An 18,275-nucleotide genomic window follows, 5' to 3' on the forward strand; every position below is an offset into this window, starting at 1 on the left:
TTATAAACAAGAACGGCGACAATATAATAACAAAACGATCAATACGTAGGGAGAGGCAGGTTAGTTGATGCGCTAGTTTAGTTGATACAGCCCTTCTCACGACCGCGCAATGAACTTCAAGAAATTGATACGCTACCTGGTGTTCGGTCAGGATATGATCTTTAGTTGCCTGGCGATGTGGGCTGCAGGACGTTTGACATTTTCCGAGATCTGTAGTGGAAACGTCAAATCAAGGTAAATGACTTATATTTTCCGGGCACTGTGACTACGTGATGCAAACGAATATTTCCTTGCAATACGATTTGACCATTTTTTCGAAGTGGCCACAGGTTGAGTGGATTATACAATCGTGGCAGCCCTGCGGGTTGATACGGGTTTCGACCGGTATGTTAGTCGTTGGTTTCGACTAACCCTGCTAAATAGATTAATATATATATATTTTATGCTGTCAATACTGTTTTCAGCTTTTTTTAGGTGCTGCCTCAGTTTTATAGGAGAAAAACGAACATAACCGTAAGTACTTCTCTGGATATAATTGATTGACGATATTGCGGACGATCATTGCGGTGTGTAGCTGAAGCATTTTCCTCGATAAAATGACCTTTCCTAGATTTATAGCCAAGCGCAAAAACTTTTAAAATGAATGATGAACTTTCAAAATCAGCTGCATATGCCGGCATATTGAAAGATAAACAATAAGCGGGTAAAGCTTATAGTGGCTAGGGTTTCAAAAAAGACAAAATATGAAATAATAAGCTCAAATGTCACAATGACATTGAGGAATATTTTATTTGGGTTTCAAAGCACTGGAATATAGCCTTACAGTCGCGATTTTTTTACCGATGCAAATTTTGCCACTGCAACTTTGACGGCCTGAGAAGTCGTTGGCGTGGATCGTAATGTATCAGGGAAGTTCTCAAAATGAAAGGGCCCACTGCCCCAGGCTGTAGTACAGAAATTCCTTGCATTCCTACACCGAAGGTTATGACTCAGCATCTCAATTCCAGAAAAATAACAATCCAGATCCGGACCTATCAAATTCATGATCATCGTACCTATCGCCAAGCGAGATTAAAAAAAAAATCAAATGCTCCTCAAAGAAAGACCAAGCGCCCCCGCAAAAGACTAGGTTTTAACATATATACCTGTACTAAAAGAGATTCCCCCGAGAATGCAAAAAAAGACCAAGATGAGCAGCTTAAAAAAAATTTTCTCTGCAAAAAATAAGAAAGGCTGTCCCCACAATACGAGCAGTAGTTGTGAAAAGGATTGTGTCGTTGCTCAATATGATAAGATGTCTGATGAAGATGAATTGTTCATAAGGCAAATCATGGAAGGTAATGAATATGAATGAATGGCGAAAGATTTAACCCAGCGACACGGGCGAAAATATGTATTTTACCCATATAAGCGCATTTTTAAACATACTGTTGGATTAGTGCTTTATGCTTGGTGTTAAGTGCCTCACTGAATGGCTTGGCGGGCCGGGTTGTGGCCCGCGATCCGCCTATTGTACATCTATGATCTAGAGGAAACAGATGTGGTCCGAACGGCTAGGATGAGCTGCTTTGTTATACATATTGCCCGAAACCTATGCCCACCACTGATGTCCAAACAATCAGGGACTTAGATCCTTTTAATCAAATGGATTGTTCAATAGTTGACTGTTTGAATGCCCTTTTGTGATTTTTAGATATGCTTACAGACAGACCAGATCATTTATATCTGTGAAATTTATTGATAAAACTACAGAATGATGCAGTGAGAGTGATGCAATTGAGATCGGAATTTATTTTGTGTACACTGAACATACTGGATGTTCCGCCAACCTGTAACTTTCCTTGTTAACTTCAGCAACAATGGCTTATAAGCAGGACTGTGTGGGGAAATTGGCACGTTTTACTGGAGTTCGAGTGAACTTCTGGAACGGGCTGGAGTCTGAATTTTGAACCCCCTAAACCTTTTGATGGGGAAAAGTATTGAAATTTTCTGCATGAACTCAAAAATCACAAAGTTTAATAAATTTCGATAACAGTCTATAAAAGCGAGCTAGCATACACAAGATACAGTATTCTCAGAGTTCTCTCTTCTCGAGAATGACGGGGATAGATGAGCTATGCTCAAATTACTTGTTCGTAGTAATTTCATATTTTTCCAAGAAAACACAAGGTTGTAAAGGTTAGGGGAACCTTCCTAGTTCAGGCTGTTCAGACATTTGAAAGGATAATATAAGGTTACTCATAATATTCACCAATATACCAAACATAATATGATATTGAAAACAAACCACAATTCACCAAAGAAAAGATTATACAAATTGAGCAGAAAAAGCAACAAATCACATTACTTGATTTACTCAAATAAATCAATGATGGCAAAAGTTTATTCGTCTTACAGCAAGTGAATTTTATATCTGTGAAAATCACATTAAGGAAAATATTTTGAACGAAATGTTAATCCGAACACTAATGTTATGCCCTAAGAAAAAACTTCAGAACATAAATTGACGGAAATGTACCGTATTTTGTAAATGAAATTAGGCAGAAATAAAACAAATCAAACAGACACATTGATAAAATTTAATACGTTAGGAGGTTGGACAAAATTGTATATTAGTTTCTCTCCAAAATCAACGGGATTCGTAACAGGTGAATTCTTCTAACAAAAGTGGGCTTTCCAAACATCAACTAGCAAAATAACAATCTTGTTAGGCAAATACTCATTTCAACAAACTTGTCACATCAATTGTTTTTTGCCAAAGTCAGCAAGCGTTCATGTCAGGAACTGAAGAAATACATTAAAATATTATGCTAGCAGACATGATATAATGTTCACTTACAATATTCATACATTACTTTCTGGTACATAAACACAAGAGAAAAAAACATTTCCAAAGTCTGCAACACTGAACAAGCAAAGCGTTTTAGTATATGTTTACGGTGTTGAATCAGTTAAAAAATGATCAATTATTCAAGTTTTGTTTTTTATTGTGACTAGAAAAGAAACTCTGCAACTATTAAATTATCGAAGTCTTGATCACAAAATAACTCGGCTATGATGATCAAATAGAACTACTTGGTCTAATGATTTATTATCCATATCCAAACATTTGCAGCATCAAGTTGAGAGATCCAAACAAATACGAAAATTATGATATTAATCATATTATAAAGGTTTATTACAATTATGTACAATCATTTAAAGCAAGGGTGGGAAACTTTGAACCTGTGTTAAAATTTAACGCAAACAACATACTTGATTGCATGTTTATAGAGTATACCATAATGTGCATATGTATAACTATAACTACTCCTCTATTGAAAAGACATCAGTTGTAATCTCGAAACAACTTATATGCTCAGCTAACCATATCACTCCATTGCATTATCTTTAGAATGGTTATCACAAGACAAGTGTATATCTGCAATACATTAAACACCATGAAGTAAAATATCAGCACCTTGAATTCAGCACTTTTGGGTTATATTATGTAGAGCAGGGGTCACCGACCTTGGGTCGCTCGCGGGCCAAAATTTAGGGTTGTAAGTCATTGGCGGGCCGCACATGTATTTAGAACGTTAAAAACTGAACGGATGGATCGCATTTTCTCACACGAATCATATCTCAAAAAATTTCATTTTTATATTATGCATATTCTGCACCATTGGACAGCATCACATTTTCTGCGCTTGTTGCCGTTTGTCTAATTATAGGCTTATTAAACGAGTAATGGTGAATTATATACTTGATTGGTTATAATATAATTTAGTCAACATGTGTCTCATAATAAATTCCAGTTCGTAAAGAATATAATAGTCAGGACAGCTGTTTTTTTACTATAATTCAGAGAAGCGTCGCGGCCGTACGTTTTTAAAGATGTCATTGAATATTACCTCAGCAAACTTTTTTGGTCTTAATTTGGGAATAGTAGAAATAGAATGTGCATTTCTCACATAACATTTAATTTTATTTGACCCGCTTGGGATTATCTTCAATTTTAGTGACCGATATACCAAGAACGTTCCCACCCCTGATTTCAGGTAGCGAGCAAAACTTAGTTATCAAACGATATTACCATTAAATCAATTTTGATACACGTTTTTCTATAGTATAGTATGGTAAACTAAAAAATTCAAAAGCATGCAATTATCAAAATGCTATACATTTCAGATGATCACTACATGAATGTGTGTAACACGCTAAAATATCGATATGAAAGTCACGAATCATCAATTAAAGTTAACAAAATACATCATGATATGAAAGATTAGATTTTTTGTTCATTATATACACAATACAAATAGGTCACTGATTGAGAAGAGTAGATAATACCAACGAGCACTATAATATCACCCCGGTCTCATTATTTTTTATGTGGAAGTTTAGATCCTCCTCCGTAAGTTGCAATGATCTCCTCCGGACTTGCACATGTTTGGACAAACTCCTCAGTTTGATCAGCTGCATGAAGATAGCGATGAATACCCGTGAATTCAGGTGGGATTTCGAAGTCAGCAAGAGCTTTACCAGCAATCTATATAATAAGAGAAAATATCAAATATTTAGAGAACAAAATTTATAGGAGTATATTTTCTTTTGAAAGGTGCCATTTTTATCCGGACAGCGAATAAATGGTCTTTAATCGTATTACATAAACAACTACTAGCAGCAGCTTCATATTTGGACTGTAATTTACTCTAAAGAAAAGGATTCTGAACAACTGTGTTTCAAAAAACAGGACAGGGTTGTACAATTTTACCACTGACTGAATTTTTTTAATCTACTTATTACTTGGACAAGACATTAATGTCCTAAATATGAATTAATTTATTATATTCATCTTCAGACATACACCACACATTGAATAAGGAAATAACCATAGTTTTCATTGCGTGGGAGTGTTATTTATGTACCTGTCGTATGAACAAATTGAGAAGGAAAATATGAAACGACATAATGAATTTTTGTGATGTACAACATAACATTATGAGATTAAAATTATATATCAATACAACTGTTATATATCTGGTCCCGTCTTGTAAATGTAAGGAATCTAACATTAATAAATATTACATATTAATCGGAACAAGTATTCAAGATAAGATCGTTATACAGTCTTTAAGAGGGTTTGAAATTCAATTCAACTGTTTAGAATTTCTTCAGGCCTAAATAGCCACTTTTGAACCGATTTGTAAAATTTTACTTAATTTGAAAAAAAGACCGGAGAAGAAAACTGATAATATTGAACGTTCGCTTGTCAGCAGCGTCCTATTTTCAGGAAGTTTTTATGCAGGGTTGTCCAAAACGAATCGAATATTCGAATGTATTCGAATATCAAAGTATTCGAATACCTTTTCGGCTGATTTTCGAATAATTCCGAATAGTAGCCACTTTTCGCCGTAAACGTGGTGTTTCGTTTTACGGGTATCCTCAAACGACTTTTTACGCTGTCTCACGTATTGTAATGACGATGAAATAGAATCGACACTTTGATTGTTTATATTATGTGCGACCGTACGTCGCATAGTGTTGCGACACATTTGCAAATTTGAGAAAGTATGTTTATTTTATTTCTATGTGGCCTGCTTATTATTCGCACGAGTCTTCTCAAGCATGATTTGTGTAACCTTATATTTGGGTCTTAGGGTCTGCCAATCATGTTATTTAATCGCAGGCCGGTTATCGTTACTTTAAAGAGAAATACGGCCACCGAAATAAAGTGATTTGCGACCCTTTCGTTTTGCCGATTCAGCAAAACACGACAGGGACAGGAAAACACAGCTGCGAAATAACCCGTGCACGTGCACGTATAGTGTAGTACTTATCACATTCCAAAATTATTGCAACATTCCAGTTAATAGGTTGTCCAAAATTATTGCCGCTTTACAACTTAAATTTACCGCTCAATTGTTAAAAATAGAAAAATAGTTAATTCTGCGAGTATGATTCTACCAAACTAACATGATCTGGTTCTAAACATAAAATTATTAGCGCATAACAGCATAACTGAACAACAGGGACAATATTTTTACCCGTCCTATTGGAGGCCTATATGGAAAAAACCCTTTTTTGAGTGCTAAAAATAGACATCGTCCTAATTGCCATGTGGACTTATTAGCCGGGAAATATGGTATTTATAGCCGTCATTGTTACGATATCCAATAAATTGTCGAAGTCAGAAAAACAAGTCGATTTATTAGAAAAATAATTTCTGGCAAATAATTTTGATAACGATAGTTAGAAGTATCGATCCTTTACCAGGATGATTTTTTGTTGCGCAAAAAGATCCAATCCATGACTGGTACCAGCATTTGAAATGTTATGCCGTATTAATTTAATTCTGTTCAACGTAACTCATGGTTGTATCGACAATCTGTGGACATAAAATGTGTGGTAAACTGACCGATATTATTAAATATGATTCCTATTTTCATATTGATAAAATAATGAAAGTATTGATACTATTGATACCAAATACCACGGGTATTTGTTTACATGAAATACGTGGTAAACTGCCCAATTATAATTAATTTCGGAATCGTATTTACAAAATAATGAAACTATTATAATTCTAAAATGCAACGGCGATCTGTGGCCTTAAAATGTGTGGTAAACTGCCCGATTTACCAACATTTGAGTTGTGATAATAGAATCAAATTAACATGGTAAGGCATTTTAAATAGTGGTATCGGTCATGGATTCGAATATTTTGCGCAGCACAAAATCATCCTAGTAAAAAGTCCATACTTTTAAATACAGACCAATGGCAACCATTATCAAATTAGTTCCCAAAAAGCGGGATAAAGTATAAATTATTTTTCCGACTAGTGTGGCAAACTCGCGATTAATATTTATTTTTGATTCCTATTTTCGCATCTACAAAATACAACGGCGATCTGTGGACTTAGAATGTGTGGTAAACTACCCGATTTTAAATAGTTTTTGATTCCTATTTTCATATTTATAAAATTATAAAAGTATTTGTTACTCAAACACACAACGGCGATCTGCCGACTTAAAATGTGTGGTAAAGTTTCCGAATATAATTAATTTTTGATTCGTATTTTTGTACTCACGAAAAAATTGTCACGAGTCGGAAAAATAACTCATACTTTATCCCGCTTTTTGGCAAATAATTTGTATAACGGTTGGTATTTAAAAGTATGGGCGTTTTACTAGGATGATTTTGTGTTGGGCAAATATTCAAATCCATCATCGATGCCACTATTGCCGTATTAATTTAATTATGTTCACATGACTCATGGTATATAAAATATATACTGCAATAATCTGCAAATATGAAATGCCTGGTAATATAGCTAGGTTGTAACTTGTAGATAGCAGTTATTCCATTGCTTATTGTATAGAAATTCCTACATACATTTAGATAAGCTTCAATTAGTGGATTTTATTTTCGAAGTATTCGAAATTTCATATTCGAAAAAAATAATTTCGAATGTATTCGAAATAGTGAACTATTCGGTATTGGCCATCCCTGTTTTTATGCATCATTATGGTAGGGTAGGCCTGTTACACCGTTGTATGACCTGAATTTAACAGTCTCCATTTTACTTGTATTTACATGTTATTGCAGGCAATAATCCATGACTCTGACCCACATTTTTCTTATTTGTGTTAAAAAATGTTCGACCCATTTAGTTAAAATGATTTTTGTGTGCCAACACCAGGGCTAGGGAGCTGGTGGTTAGAAATCACAGCGTCTCCAGAGTCACAGTATATTCAAACTGTGAAACTACAGTGCTTAAAATTTGTTATATTGTGACTGGGCTCAAGCTCTGACTTTATAGCCATTCAGGTTTTTGAGCTTGACCACATACATGGAACACCAGTAAAGTCTGAACCCAGTTTTGCAAAAACAGGATACAAAACTGTGATAAAGGGGTTTTTAAATTTCGAAATTAAACTTTTAAATATAAAAATTCACTCTGAGAACTTGAAATTAATATCATAAATTGAAATTTATAAAAAAAAATTATAAGCTGGAAAGTATAATAGGGTTGACTGGAACCACTAAAATTTCTAGCAGCTCCAGCTTCGACTCCATATAATATGCTAAGCTTGGCTACAGTTCCACCGAAATGCCACGGCTCCAGGTGATCGAGATGAACATGACCAACTGTAATATGATTATATAAATACAATACAACAACAAAGACTTATTTATTACCCGTATGATATGAAGCTTGGGAAGCATGTTACAATCAGCAATTGTCATGTAGCTGCCATCAATGAAGTTTCGAGTTGATTCTCCTTCATTATCATCAGAATCTGCATCAATTTCATGGTCTAGTGGTTTTTTCAGGTAGTTGTCCAACTTTCTCAATGCAGCAACCAAGCCTTGCTCTCTTTCTATAAATGAGAAAAGACAATATGACATATATTATTATTTGATATTACACTTCATCCGAAGATTACAATATCAAACAAAAATAGTGATTTACCAATTCATATTTCATAGGGAGAATTCAGACACATTATACATAGATGGACACAGGACAAGTTCTGGCAACATCAAACCAAATTAATTGAATGTTTGCAAGTTACAAATACAATAAAGTGTTTCTATCAGCAATATATGATATTTCATAATACAAGTGATGAATACCAGATATTGTGACCAAACATCAATGGATATCACGGTTGTATAAATACTCTGTCTCTCTCGTACACCTTTAACCAACAGTCAATGTTGACAATATTACGTCATTTATTAATAGAGTTCAAACCCACTGGATTTCAGTTTGCATAAATTGGTTAATGTAAAGGATTAAAATTATTATGAAAGATTTTGAGCTCCAATCCGCTATCTATCTGAATAACGTAATTTTGAAGCTGAAATAAACAACCATGATCATTTTATTCAGAAATTACAAATCATTCCATAGTCTTGACAAAGTTAATATTTAAAAACTATATTGATCATTGACAAATTTTATTTATGTAAAGTTTCTACCTTATTCAAACACATTTATACGCTAATCCTTTGTTATTTGGTGTCAACCTGTGCATTGCAACTGAACTCTAGAGCAGTGGTTCTTGTTAATCTTTTTTGCATGTTTTACCCTTTTATCAAACAAGATTTACCCCCAATACAGCCACTGGTGGCCGTTTACTAAAAACTCGTCAAGCAAAGTGTAAAGAGCACTTTGTGTATAAAGAAATCTTAGACATGAATTCTCTCTTTCTCACTCTCCTTGTAACCCATCTTCTCCTCTGCATGGAGCTTTAGTTCGGCGTGAAAAAAGGGAAGAGAGGGGTCCGGTGGGGAAAGAGTAGTGAGAGAGGGAAAAGTCGGAGGAGAGTGTTGGGGTGAGAGAGTGGCGGGGAATCATCATGCTCTTAATATTGTCATACATTTCATGTATTCTAGATTTTATTTTGTCGTTGGACAGCGAAATTTGTTTCATTGTTTGAGATGCTTTCTCGCCAAGTACTAACTTAACACTTTCCAATATACAAGGTTTCAGGAAGGTTTCAACAAGCATATTTGCTTTTTTAGCTTTTGCCACATATAAAGCAATTGCAAAAGATGTACGTATAGCAGTATTGTAGTTTGCCGAAAAGTGCTGGATTTGTCCAGCTTCTGACTCGTTATTATTAAACAGGACAATCTCAACTAAAAGATGAGGTAGGTTTCATGATACTTTTGAAAAGGTTTTCATGCACAGAACACAATGAGGAATATGAAGACCATACCAAATAAGATACCTGAATCCAAAATCTAAGTAATCGTCCTAATAATTTCTCTTTTTTTGTGACATCCTGTTGTAACAAATTCTAGAGTGTTTGGGACTAAATTTAATGTAATGATTAAAATAACAAAGAATTCGACTTAATTAAGAAGTTTAATTTTATTTTGACTAATTTAGATGTTGGTTTTCAATTTTGATTGAAATATAGTCCTACTGATTTCTTGCGACTTACCAATAGCACAAGGTTTCTCGCAACAAAACAAGCAAATAGATATGATTTTTGTTTATAGTATTCAAAATCTTTTTTCACTATAATAAAATATACCCCTAAGAATGAAGAAATTTACCCCAGCTTAAGAAATGCTGCTCTAGAGATCAGTTAACCTGGATGGTTACATGTTACAGAACTCCAATTCAAGTTCAATTCAGAATGGATATGAACACCACTTATTAGGCTCATGCATGGTACACATCGACTTCAATAGAGAAATAAAAAGGCATCGAATGATGATCATAAACTGCATTCACAACAATTATTCTCTCTCCTCTAACCAGGGCTCTGTATGGACTTGAAAGCAATTCCGACACAATCAGCGAAAACAAACTCATCACTATCAAACAAACCATAAATTTATAGCTGACTACTGTTATGTCATTTGTAGAATGTTTCAGAAATATTGGAACATGAATTTATCAGAATCTCATTAAATTGCATTGACCAGCTCTTGACATTTCAGCAGTTGACAGTGGTTCATTCCATTTAGAGGTGAGGGTCATTTGCTTAGAAGAGTAAATGCATGCAACCTTGTTCAATTCTCACAATAAAAACAGCTCCGATAAAAAACTGACATTTCGCATATTATACACTTCAATATATAAACAATACATACTTTTGGCATCCTCTGATCTGCGGTCACCGTTGAATTTGATAAATGCAGAAAATTTGGCAAAGATATCATTTCCAACAGTGGCACTCTCGGCATATTTGCAGGCCAAGATGGGATAGTTTGGTGGATGCAGTTCTGCCTCAATGTAATCCTCACATTTGGGGATATCTGTAAGGGTTTCCCCATTGAATATCATAAAAGGAGGACGTTCTCCTCCAACGGCATATTCCTTGACCCTGTGACCAAAAAAAATTGAAAATTCAATATAAAACATAGTTTCGGAATATCTACAAGGATTAGAACAGTGCTGGTTAACTGAGTCTGGGTATAGTACACCCAAGGGTGTACCACATTGTGTACTGGGGTGTACTCGATCGTAAAAGGTATACACTAATACCAATACACTACGTTCAAATGTACAATTTGGCAACTTGTCACAAATACTGTACAACATATAAGTTTGAACCTATGCACACATGTCTGGCGTTTCCTAAGTTTTTGTTATCCACTTGTCATAATGCCTAATGTAGCGAATCGATTCTGAAACTGGAAATGGTTTGGAAAGGATAAATTTAGGAAAAGTCAATTGGTCTGGAATTTTGTTAGCAAAATATGCTAAGGAATGGCAAGTCTGTTATTTCCATTCTAGCTGTAATTATGTCAAGTTTAGATTGTAATAAGATGATGAAAAATTAACTTACCGTGTATGATGCACAGTTGTTACATTAAACACAACTCCCTTCAACCACAATAGCATGAATAAGCGTTGTGAAAATAAGCAACACCCAATACACTCTTTGTCAGAACCGGCCTGAAAATGTCATTAAGGGTAAATAAGAAAGTTGTGCAGGAATGTATTTAATTATTAAGAAGGGAGGCAAGGCAGTAGCTGTATCAGAAAAAAATCAGTATTGCATGGGTTGAAATTCTTCAGGATTTTATCATTAACAACAGTTCCAAGAGTTTCATGATTTTGCCCGTAGTAAATTGTTTATAAAAGTTTCTGATTCAGTTAAACTGTTCAGTGATACCCAAACACATAGGTCCTATGTCCCAACCTACAGGACATCGTGACATGATATAACAACAACTCAATAATAAACATATTTATTTGGTCAGTAATATACAATTTTGATCCCAACAATTTGATAACAATAGGATTGGGAACTAATAGCATTAGGTCTTGCAACATGGTAATTCAGGATAATGATAAAAAATAGGATATTTAATAGGAAGTGAACTCACCTTCACATATAAATTAATAACATGTTTTCTTTTATCTTTCCCATCCATACTAGCAAACCAATACGAAGCCTAAGCCTATGAATGGCACCGCCCTACTTTTTATGACTTATAAGATGCGCAGTTCTACCAATTACAGACATGCCTTCATTCAATTGAAGGCTATGAAGAAGTTTCAATTGCCTTGAGGCACTGAGTTAAATATAGGTTGTGCCCAGATTATTGTGGTTTATTGTTGTCGGCTTGACTACCTAGTAAGTCAATATTGCCAATTTCTAACATACTTTTAATAAAATAAAAAATATTCAACTACATGGGTTTGTTTTTTATTTAGGGTAAAACATTTTTGAGATTATGGAATGCGTTTGATGGAGGTTTATTACACATATTATAACGGTAAATGGAATTTATATGAGATGTTATTAAATAAATAATGGGCGTGGATCCTTCTCAAACATAATATGATCATAAGATTGGATTAACTGAAGACCGCTGACTGATAAGAGAGGAATTTAAATACAACATTATAAATTATTATGTAAATCAAATGCATTTAAAGATGTTATTCCATAGTTTAAGCAAAAACCCACCATCTAGCATATTTATCGAAAACTAGATTTAGCCAAGCCAAGCCTAATAAATATTAGTTTGAAACTACCAAACTATTCAAGAGAATGTGTTTGATGATCCAATAAAATGTAAAGTGCAAACTGAAATCCTTGTATAGTCCAACTAAAGAAGTTACCGTATTTACCTTGACAAACAAAGCAACTTTAGGTGGTGGCCGAGCTGGTTTTGACGATTCGTCGGCCTGAAAAGGGAATTGTATAGATTGACTGTAGGAAAACAGAAGAAAGTCAAAAGATTATTATTATTAATAATAACATTCTTTACCAAGTGAATTCTCAAGTGGCATGATGTTTTGGCTCTTTGTCATACATAAAACCATTTGAAGCACTGAAACAGCTATAAATAATAGACTACTCAACCTTTTTATACCAAAGATTCACTTATACCAAAGATTCACTTATGAAACTTCAAAATTACTGGAGACCAGTCCATACGGTAGTCATTAATCAAAATTTAGGTAATTCATTTCATAACTTCACAATATTAAACATAATATATTAAACCAATAACTTATTTGTTGATATATAGTAAATAGTGAGTGAAATCACATATCCTCATTTCTGTCAATTCATCGAATCTAGATTTTGAAGAAGTAGGAAATAGGTAGTAGAGTAATGTATCTAAATTCCACAAAGTTGAATTTTATCTGCATCAGCAATCAGCATAAAATATTTCAATTGAAATAAATAAATTACCGTAATGGTAAATGGAAATATGTAAAACAACAGTAACTAGATGCAAACTTTAAGAAAACTATATTAGTTTCTTCGATACCAGTTTTTGCCTTCTACTTAGAACAAACAACAGCGTTGTTTGTTGGTTGGAGAATCAGAATTTGAATACTTTTTTTCGCTATCATCTCAAGATAATTTAGCACCGACATACATTTAATCGTGTTTAGGATACAGTATCGCTGTTAGTTGGCTTATTGTCATATAGATTGAGATATTTGATACTTATGATGAAACAAGTTGCAGTCATCGAATAATAGGCAAAATAAATTATTTACAATGCATGGTTTATAAAAAGAATTGCCAAGCGTGGCAGCATGGAAAGAATGTAGGTAGCTTAAAAATATATATCACAGAATGACATTTATTCTATGACTGACGAAAACTCTTGATAACGATTGTCATACTAGCAAAAGAAACAGATGCAAATTGATGCTACATATGAGAAATGACCTTGTTTTTGTGTATAACGGCATATCATGCATGAATGTCCGATATCAGGTAGTCACACTTCTAGATATTAATTTTAACAATTTCTATCGTTCTATGGCAACTCAATGCGCGACATGAGAAATATTTTTTTCGAAAGCCGGTTGATATTTAGGGACATAAAATTGCAATGGATTCCAAACAGTTTGAGCACCATTTTGGCATATATCATTCATTTATTTTCTACATTCATGTTGTTTTGAGATTGTCACTATTTTACTTGTATGTCCTCACTTCACTTGTACGACGTGTACGCTTTTAAAAGAAAAACTGTTTGTGTTGCCATTCATGTTAGTGTTATATATGATAACAATTTTCTGCTCTTCGAAACAGTGGTTTCCAACAGCTGGTCCATGGACAGTTGATTTTGCGCAAAGCATTTTTGAAGGTTCATGAGTTTTAATTATTTTATTGTTTTCTACCAGCGCTACCGCTTCACCAAACCCGAAAAGGTGAAGCTGCTTTTTGATAAGTATTTTCATTCCCGCCATTATATTGAGTGTTTGATAAGTGTGGTATTAATATTGGCCCCGACGCATAAACTTTTCGTTTTTCTGGTACCGAATTGGTCGCAAAACGTTTAGTTAAATATCGCAAGTGTCAAGAACCTACATGCACACATCTGAGTCCACATTGACCGCCTAAACGTGGGCAAAGTTGCAGGACTATTATCATACTTGGACAACAAAATAAAAAATAACTAGATAGTGTGAAAGATTGATGGGTGCGTAATTTTTTATTGAATTTTCGAGTATATCGCAACGCATCCAGTAATGTACAATTCAACGCTATAATTATTTATAGTCTCGTTAAATATTAGCGCTTCACTGAGAGTCCATAACTTTGCTCAAATCTCTTTTATTTGAATATTTGATTCCTTTTTGATCTCCCGATACCTAGTTCTATCAGTCATATTATTTTTTATATTAATAAACATAGTGAAGGGTTGCAAATTTATATAATCATTGATGATGATTCATTTGCCTATCCCTGTTTTGAACACGTATAAAGTGGTATTTATCCTGCGCAGATTCTTGCATGCCAAATTGTGTGTCTGGCCAAGAATGTGATTTGCGGAGTCTAAACTGCATGCAACCCACTAAAATTATCCTAATACCTGAATGAATGCTTCCATCATATATGCAGTATATAGAGCATGAATAAAACCAGTAATTCTGAAAGCTAAAATCCTGTATTTATTATTATTCAAAAATTTTATTTGATCAAATTTACTAACATTCCTTAAACAGGCCAGAGAATTACAAATATGTTAACTGCCTCTTACCTCTTCCCTCAGATCCGCAGTTTGAAGATCCTGTAACTGTTGTGTAATTTCATCCGACATTATTGAGTGATATTTGTTGCTATACCAAATACTTTAGGTTACTCACTCAATGGAGGACTGACCAAGTAAGTACATGTAACAATATACTGTTTAAAAATATGCACATTAGAATTGATATAATAAATAATACCTATACAGGCTACTATACAATGGTAACAGAATTACCGCAGTATGGTATAGATCTCGGAAGAAAAATTTCCTGTTTAGCATTTCGAAATCAAGAACACATAAAACTTCAGCTAATTTTCTACATACTGCAGTACTGACATATATCAGTATATACTGGTAATTATCAATTGAATAAACCTGAGATATACTTAAGACTGTGAGATGATAAAAAGATGACAACTGACAAGGCTAAGAATATTTTTGACCTGCCTGTGTGACCTCGGTGATTAAATATAAGACCGGGGCCACGGCCAGGGATGGCCATTTCCGAATACTAAACTATTCCGAATACATTCTAAAATAATGTTTTCGAATCTGGAATTCCGAATACATTCTAAAATCGAAAATAACACATTTTTGTTTTAGTTGATTAAAACCCAGTAAATTAGGAAATAAGCTTCAATAGAAATATCAGAATGAAGCCACAGACCAACAGTATATGTACACAATGTAATTGATAGTTTATAGCTATTAATAAAAAATAATAGCAACTTGTGACAGTCAGTTTATTAAAATTATTCACTTTGTACAAATGACCATATTAAAAGAGAGCCAAGGAGTTGTCTGACGCTTTCTATCATTGGTACCATGATATTACGATAATAGTCGAGTCTATTGACAAAAATACTACTTGTATTCAGATAATTGTGTATATTTTCTGAGAGTAATAAAATTTATTGGCAATACAGGCAACAACAATCGAAAATCCATCATGCCTTTAAAAATTCTAATATTTAAGCCCAGGGTATTCTACTACCTACCAGTATATTTGTATATAAATTTATGTGAACCATATTGTTATTATGTGTAACATATTGTTGTGTTTGGAGTTAGAAATAAATTAGTAGAGAATGTATGACCACCACTGCCAGCGCGCAGCCAGGATTTTCGAAATCGGAAATTCCTATTGCCGCGTGTAACATCCACCGCGATTCCGCACTCGTTAAAAGAGCCGTCTTGTCAGCGTATAATGATCATTCTGTTACGTAAAATATTCAATCCATGACAACTACAAGATTCTAAAATATCTTTATATATTAATTTAATGTGTCCAACATAACTCGCGGTTGCTTCTTCTTACGTCAAAAAAAAACATTACTATTCGGTCCACGGTAATCTGTGACCTAAAAGTACGAGATAAACTGCCTGATGTGTTTAATTTTAATATGTATTTTTGCAATCTTGCCAACTCGTTATCGCCGTTAGAAAAATCTCAAATAATTATATAAAATCCTGTTAAGTGTAGAGAATAATTCATTTCATACAATGAATATACATATAAAGTTTAGCAGTAAATTAAAAATACATATTCATCGCCGCGCCACCTGTTGAAAGAGTCTACTTTTACAACAAATAATATAACAACGAATATATATTTTTCTGTTGTGCAAAGTGATGATAATTTAATTGTCTTCAATTTATCCTGCGGTTGCGTCGACAAAATAAAATCCTCACCACTCTTATATACCGCTGCAAACCGCGGCATTCGACGGCAATTTAAAGTAATGGATAATCAGGCAAATCCCGCCCTCAATTAGTGACGATATGTTTCTAAACGCCGATCAAACACAATGTGTGCCAGAGGCACACGAAATTTTGCGATTTTCACTGCCTAGAAAAGCGTTTTTTAAATTATCGCAGGCCTCAATAAAACTTATGTTGTTTACGGTTTTATTTTCAGTATTTAAAATTGCCGCTTTTCAATCAAAAAGTTGCGTTGTCTTTAGAAACTCGCCGCCGATGAGCGTATTTACCAGATTCACAATTCCGTGGGTATACAAAAATAAAATAAATGTTATCGTTATCGTGAAACAAATTTGTGGAAAATTTTCGTTTTAGAGAAAATAACACAATCGTAAAGGCGTTTACGGGCCTAAATAACACGTTACGCTGATGAGTGATGAAAGCAATCACGCGCAAGTTTCTATCGAGAATGTTTTCATTCAACGGAAACGTCTTTAAAGCGGCGTCGAAAATGTGTGACGTCACAAAAATATCCGATATTCTTATGAACGTGAATTCCGATATTCGAATGACGAGATATTCGAATACATTCGAATACTTTATTCGAATTGGCCATCCCTGGCCACGGCCCATCAGGCTATGGGCCGCGGCCCAACAAGTTGTGCAAAGGGACTATTCACTTGGCTAACACAGACAGTCCTCGAACTCATAGTAGAACTATAATGTAAAAAATCCGAACAGAATTTTTTTCTAACCCTAACCTGGTACACATACTACAGGAGTATTCTTTTCTGTATCTTGGTATTTTGCTTTATTTTGATACAAATGAGTATCGTAAGAAAAAAATTTGGTGACATAGCGCGATTTGTTTTTTGATTTGAATATTGACAATTTTGTAAAAATTGAAAATTTTGGTAAGATAATTGTATTTTTCCTGATGGGACCGCGGCCCATAGCTTGATGGGCCACGGCCCATGTGGCCCAATTAGATGGGCTGTGGCCCCGGCCCATGGGCCGTAAAGGAGTCACCACTCCTGTAGCAGTGACAACCCAATAACAAACACAAGATCATAAGCATCTCTAATTAATACAAATCGAAAATCAATAGTCACATCCACCCACACCTTTTTTTCTTTTGCTCGAACAATGGTACGGTAGTACTTATTGGTGCTGAGGAACAAGTTTATTCAAGACCGCCCGCTATGCAGCTATGTGGCAGAGATATCAATAAAAGCAGATGACAAGAGACAACACAACAATTCAACTTAAAAAGAGATAGCCCTGGCCTGTGGAACTAATTACTAAATTATTGAAATAGAATTCTATAAAAATTCAATAAAAAGTTACAGTAAAAACACTTTTATTTGTAATACAGTACAGCAGTCTGGGAGTAATACAGTAATACACAAGTTCGTAAACTCTTTTAAAGGGTATGTTACAAAAAAATTAAAGTTCGTCCGATTTAACTAAAAACTGCGCCAGTGTATAGATCTAGGTAAAAAATGAAAATACAAGTTTGTGAAAAACAGTCAAGAAATAACGGAGATATCCACATTTTAGTACCACTCGATAGGACAATTGTATCTCCGTTGTTTTTCAAGGTAATCGA

The 18,275-nt window shown here is 34.3% G+C and overlaps 1 protein-coding gene across 2 annotated transcripts; it reads right to left on the reverse strand.

Moving 5' to 3' along the window:
* Positions 1 to 1,718: 1,718 nt before the first annotated feature.
* Positions 1,719 to 15,134, reverse strand: LOC120346231 (chloride intracellular channel protein 1-like). Of its 2 annotated transcripts, XM_039415936.2 has the most exons (6): positions 14,975 to 15,134; positions 12,594 to 12,650; positions 11,299 to 11,408; positions 10,601 to 10,833; positions 8,186 to 8,367; positions 1,719 to 4,531 (listed from the first exon to the last, which is right to left on the reverse strand). In XM_039415936.2, exons 1-6 carry the CDS (start codon positions 15,032 to 15,034, stop codon positions 4,364 to 4,366), a joined length of 810 nt encoding a protein of 269 aa, XP_039271870.1. In that variant the 5' UTR covers positions 15,035 to 15,134; the 3' UTR covers positions 1,719 to 4,363. The 2 variants fall into 2 exon arrangements, with proteins under 2 accessions (XP_039271870.1, XP_039271871.1); XM_039415937.2 differs by lacking the exons at positions 12,594 to 12,650; positions 14,975 to 15,134 and adding an exon at positions 11,843 to 11,999.
* Positions 15,135 to 18,275: the final 3,141 nt, after the last annotated feature.

This window comes from Styela clava, chromosome 8, assembly GCF_964204865.1.
Source record: "Styela clava chromosome 8, kaStyClav1.hap1.2, whole genome shotgun sequence".
Lineage (NCBI taxonomy): Eukaryota > Metazoa > Chordata > Ascidiacea > Stolidobranchia > Styelidae > Styela > Styela clava.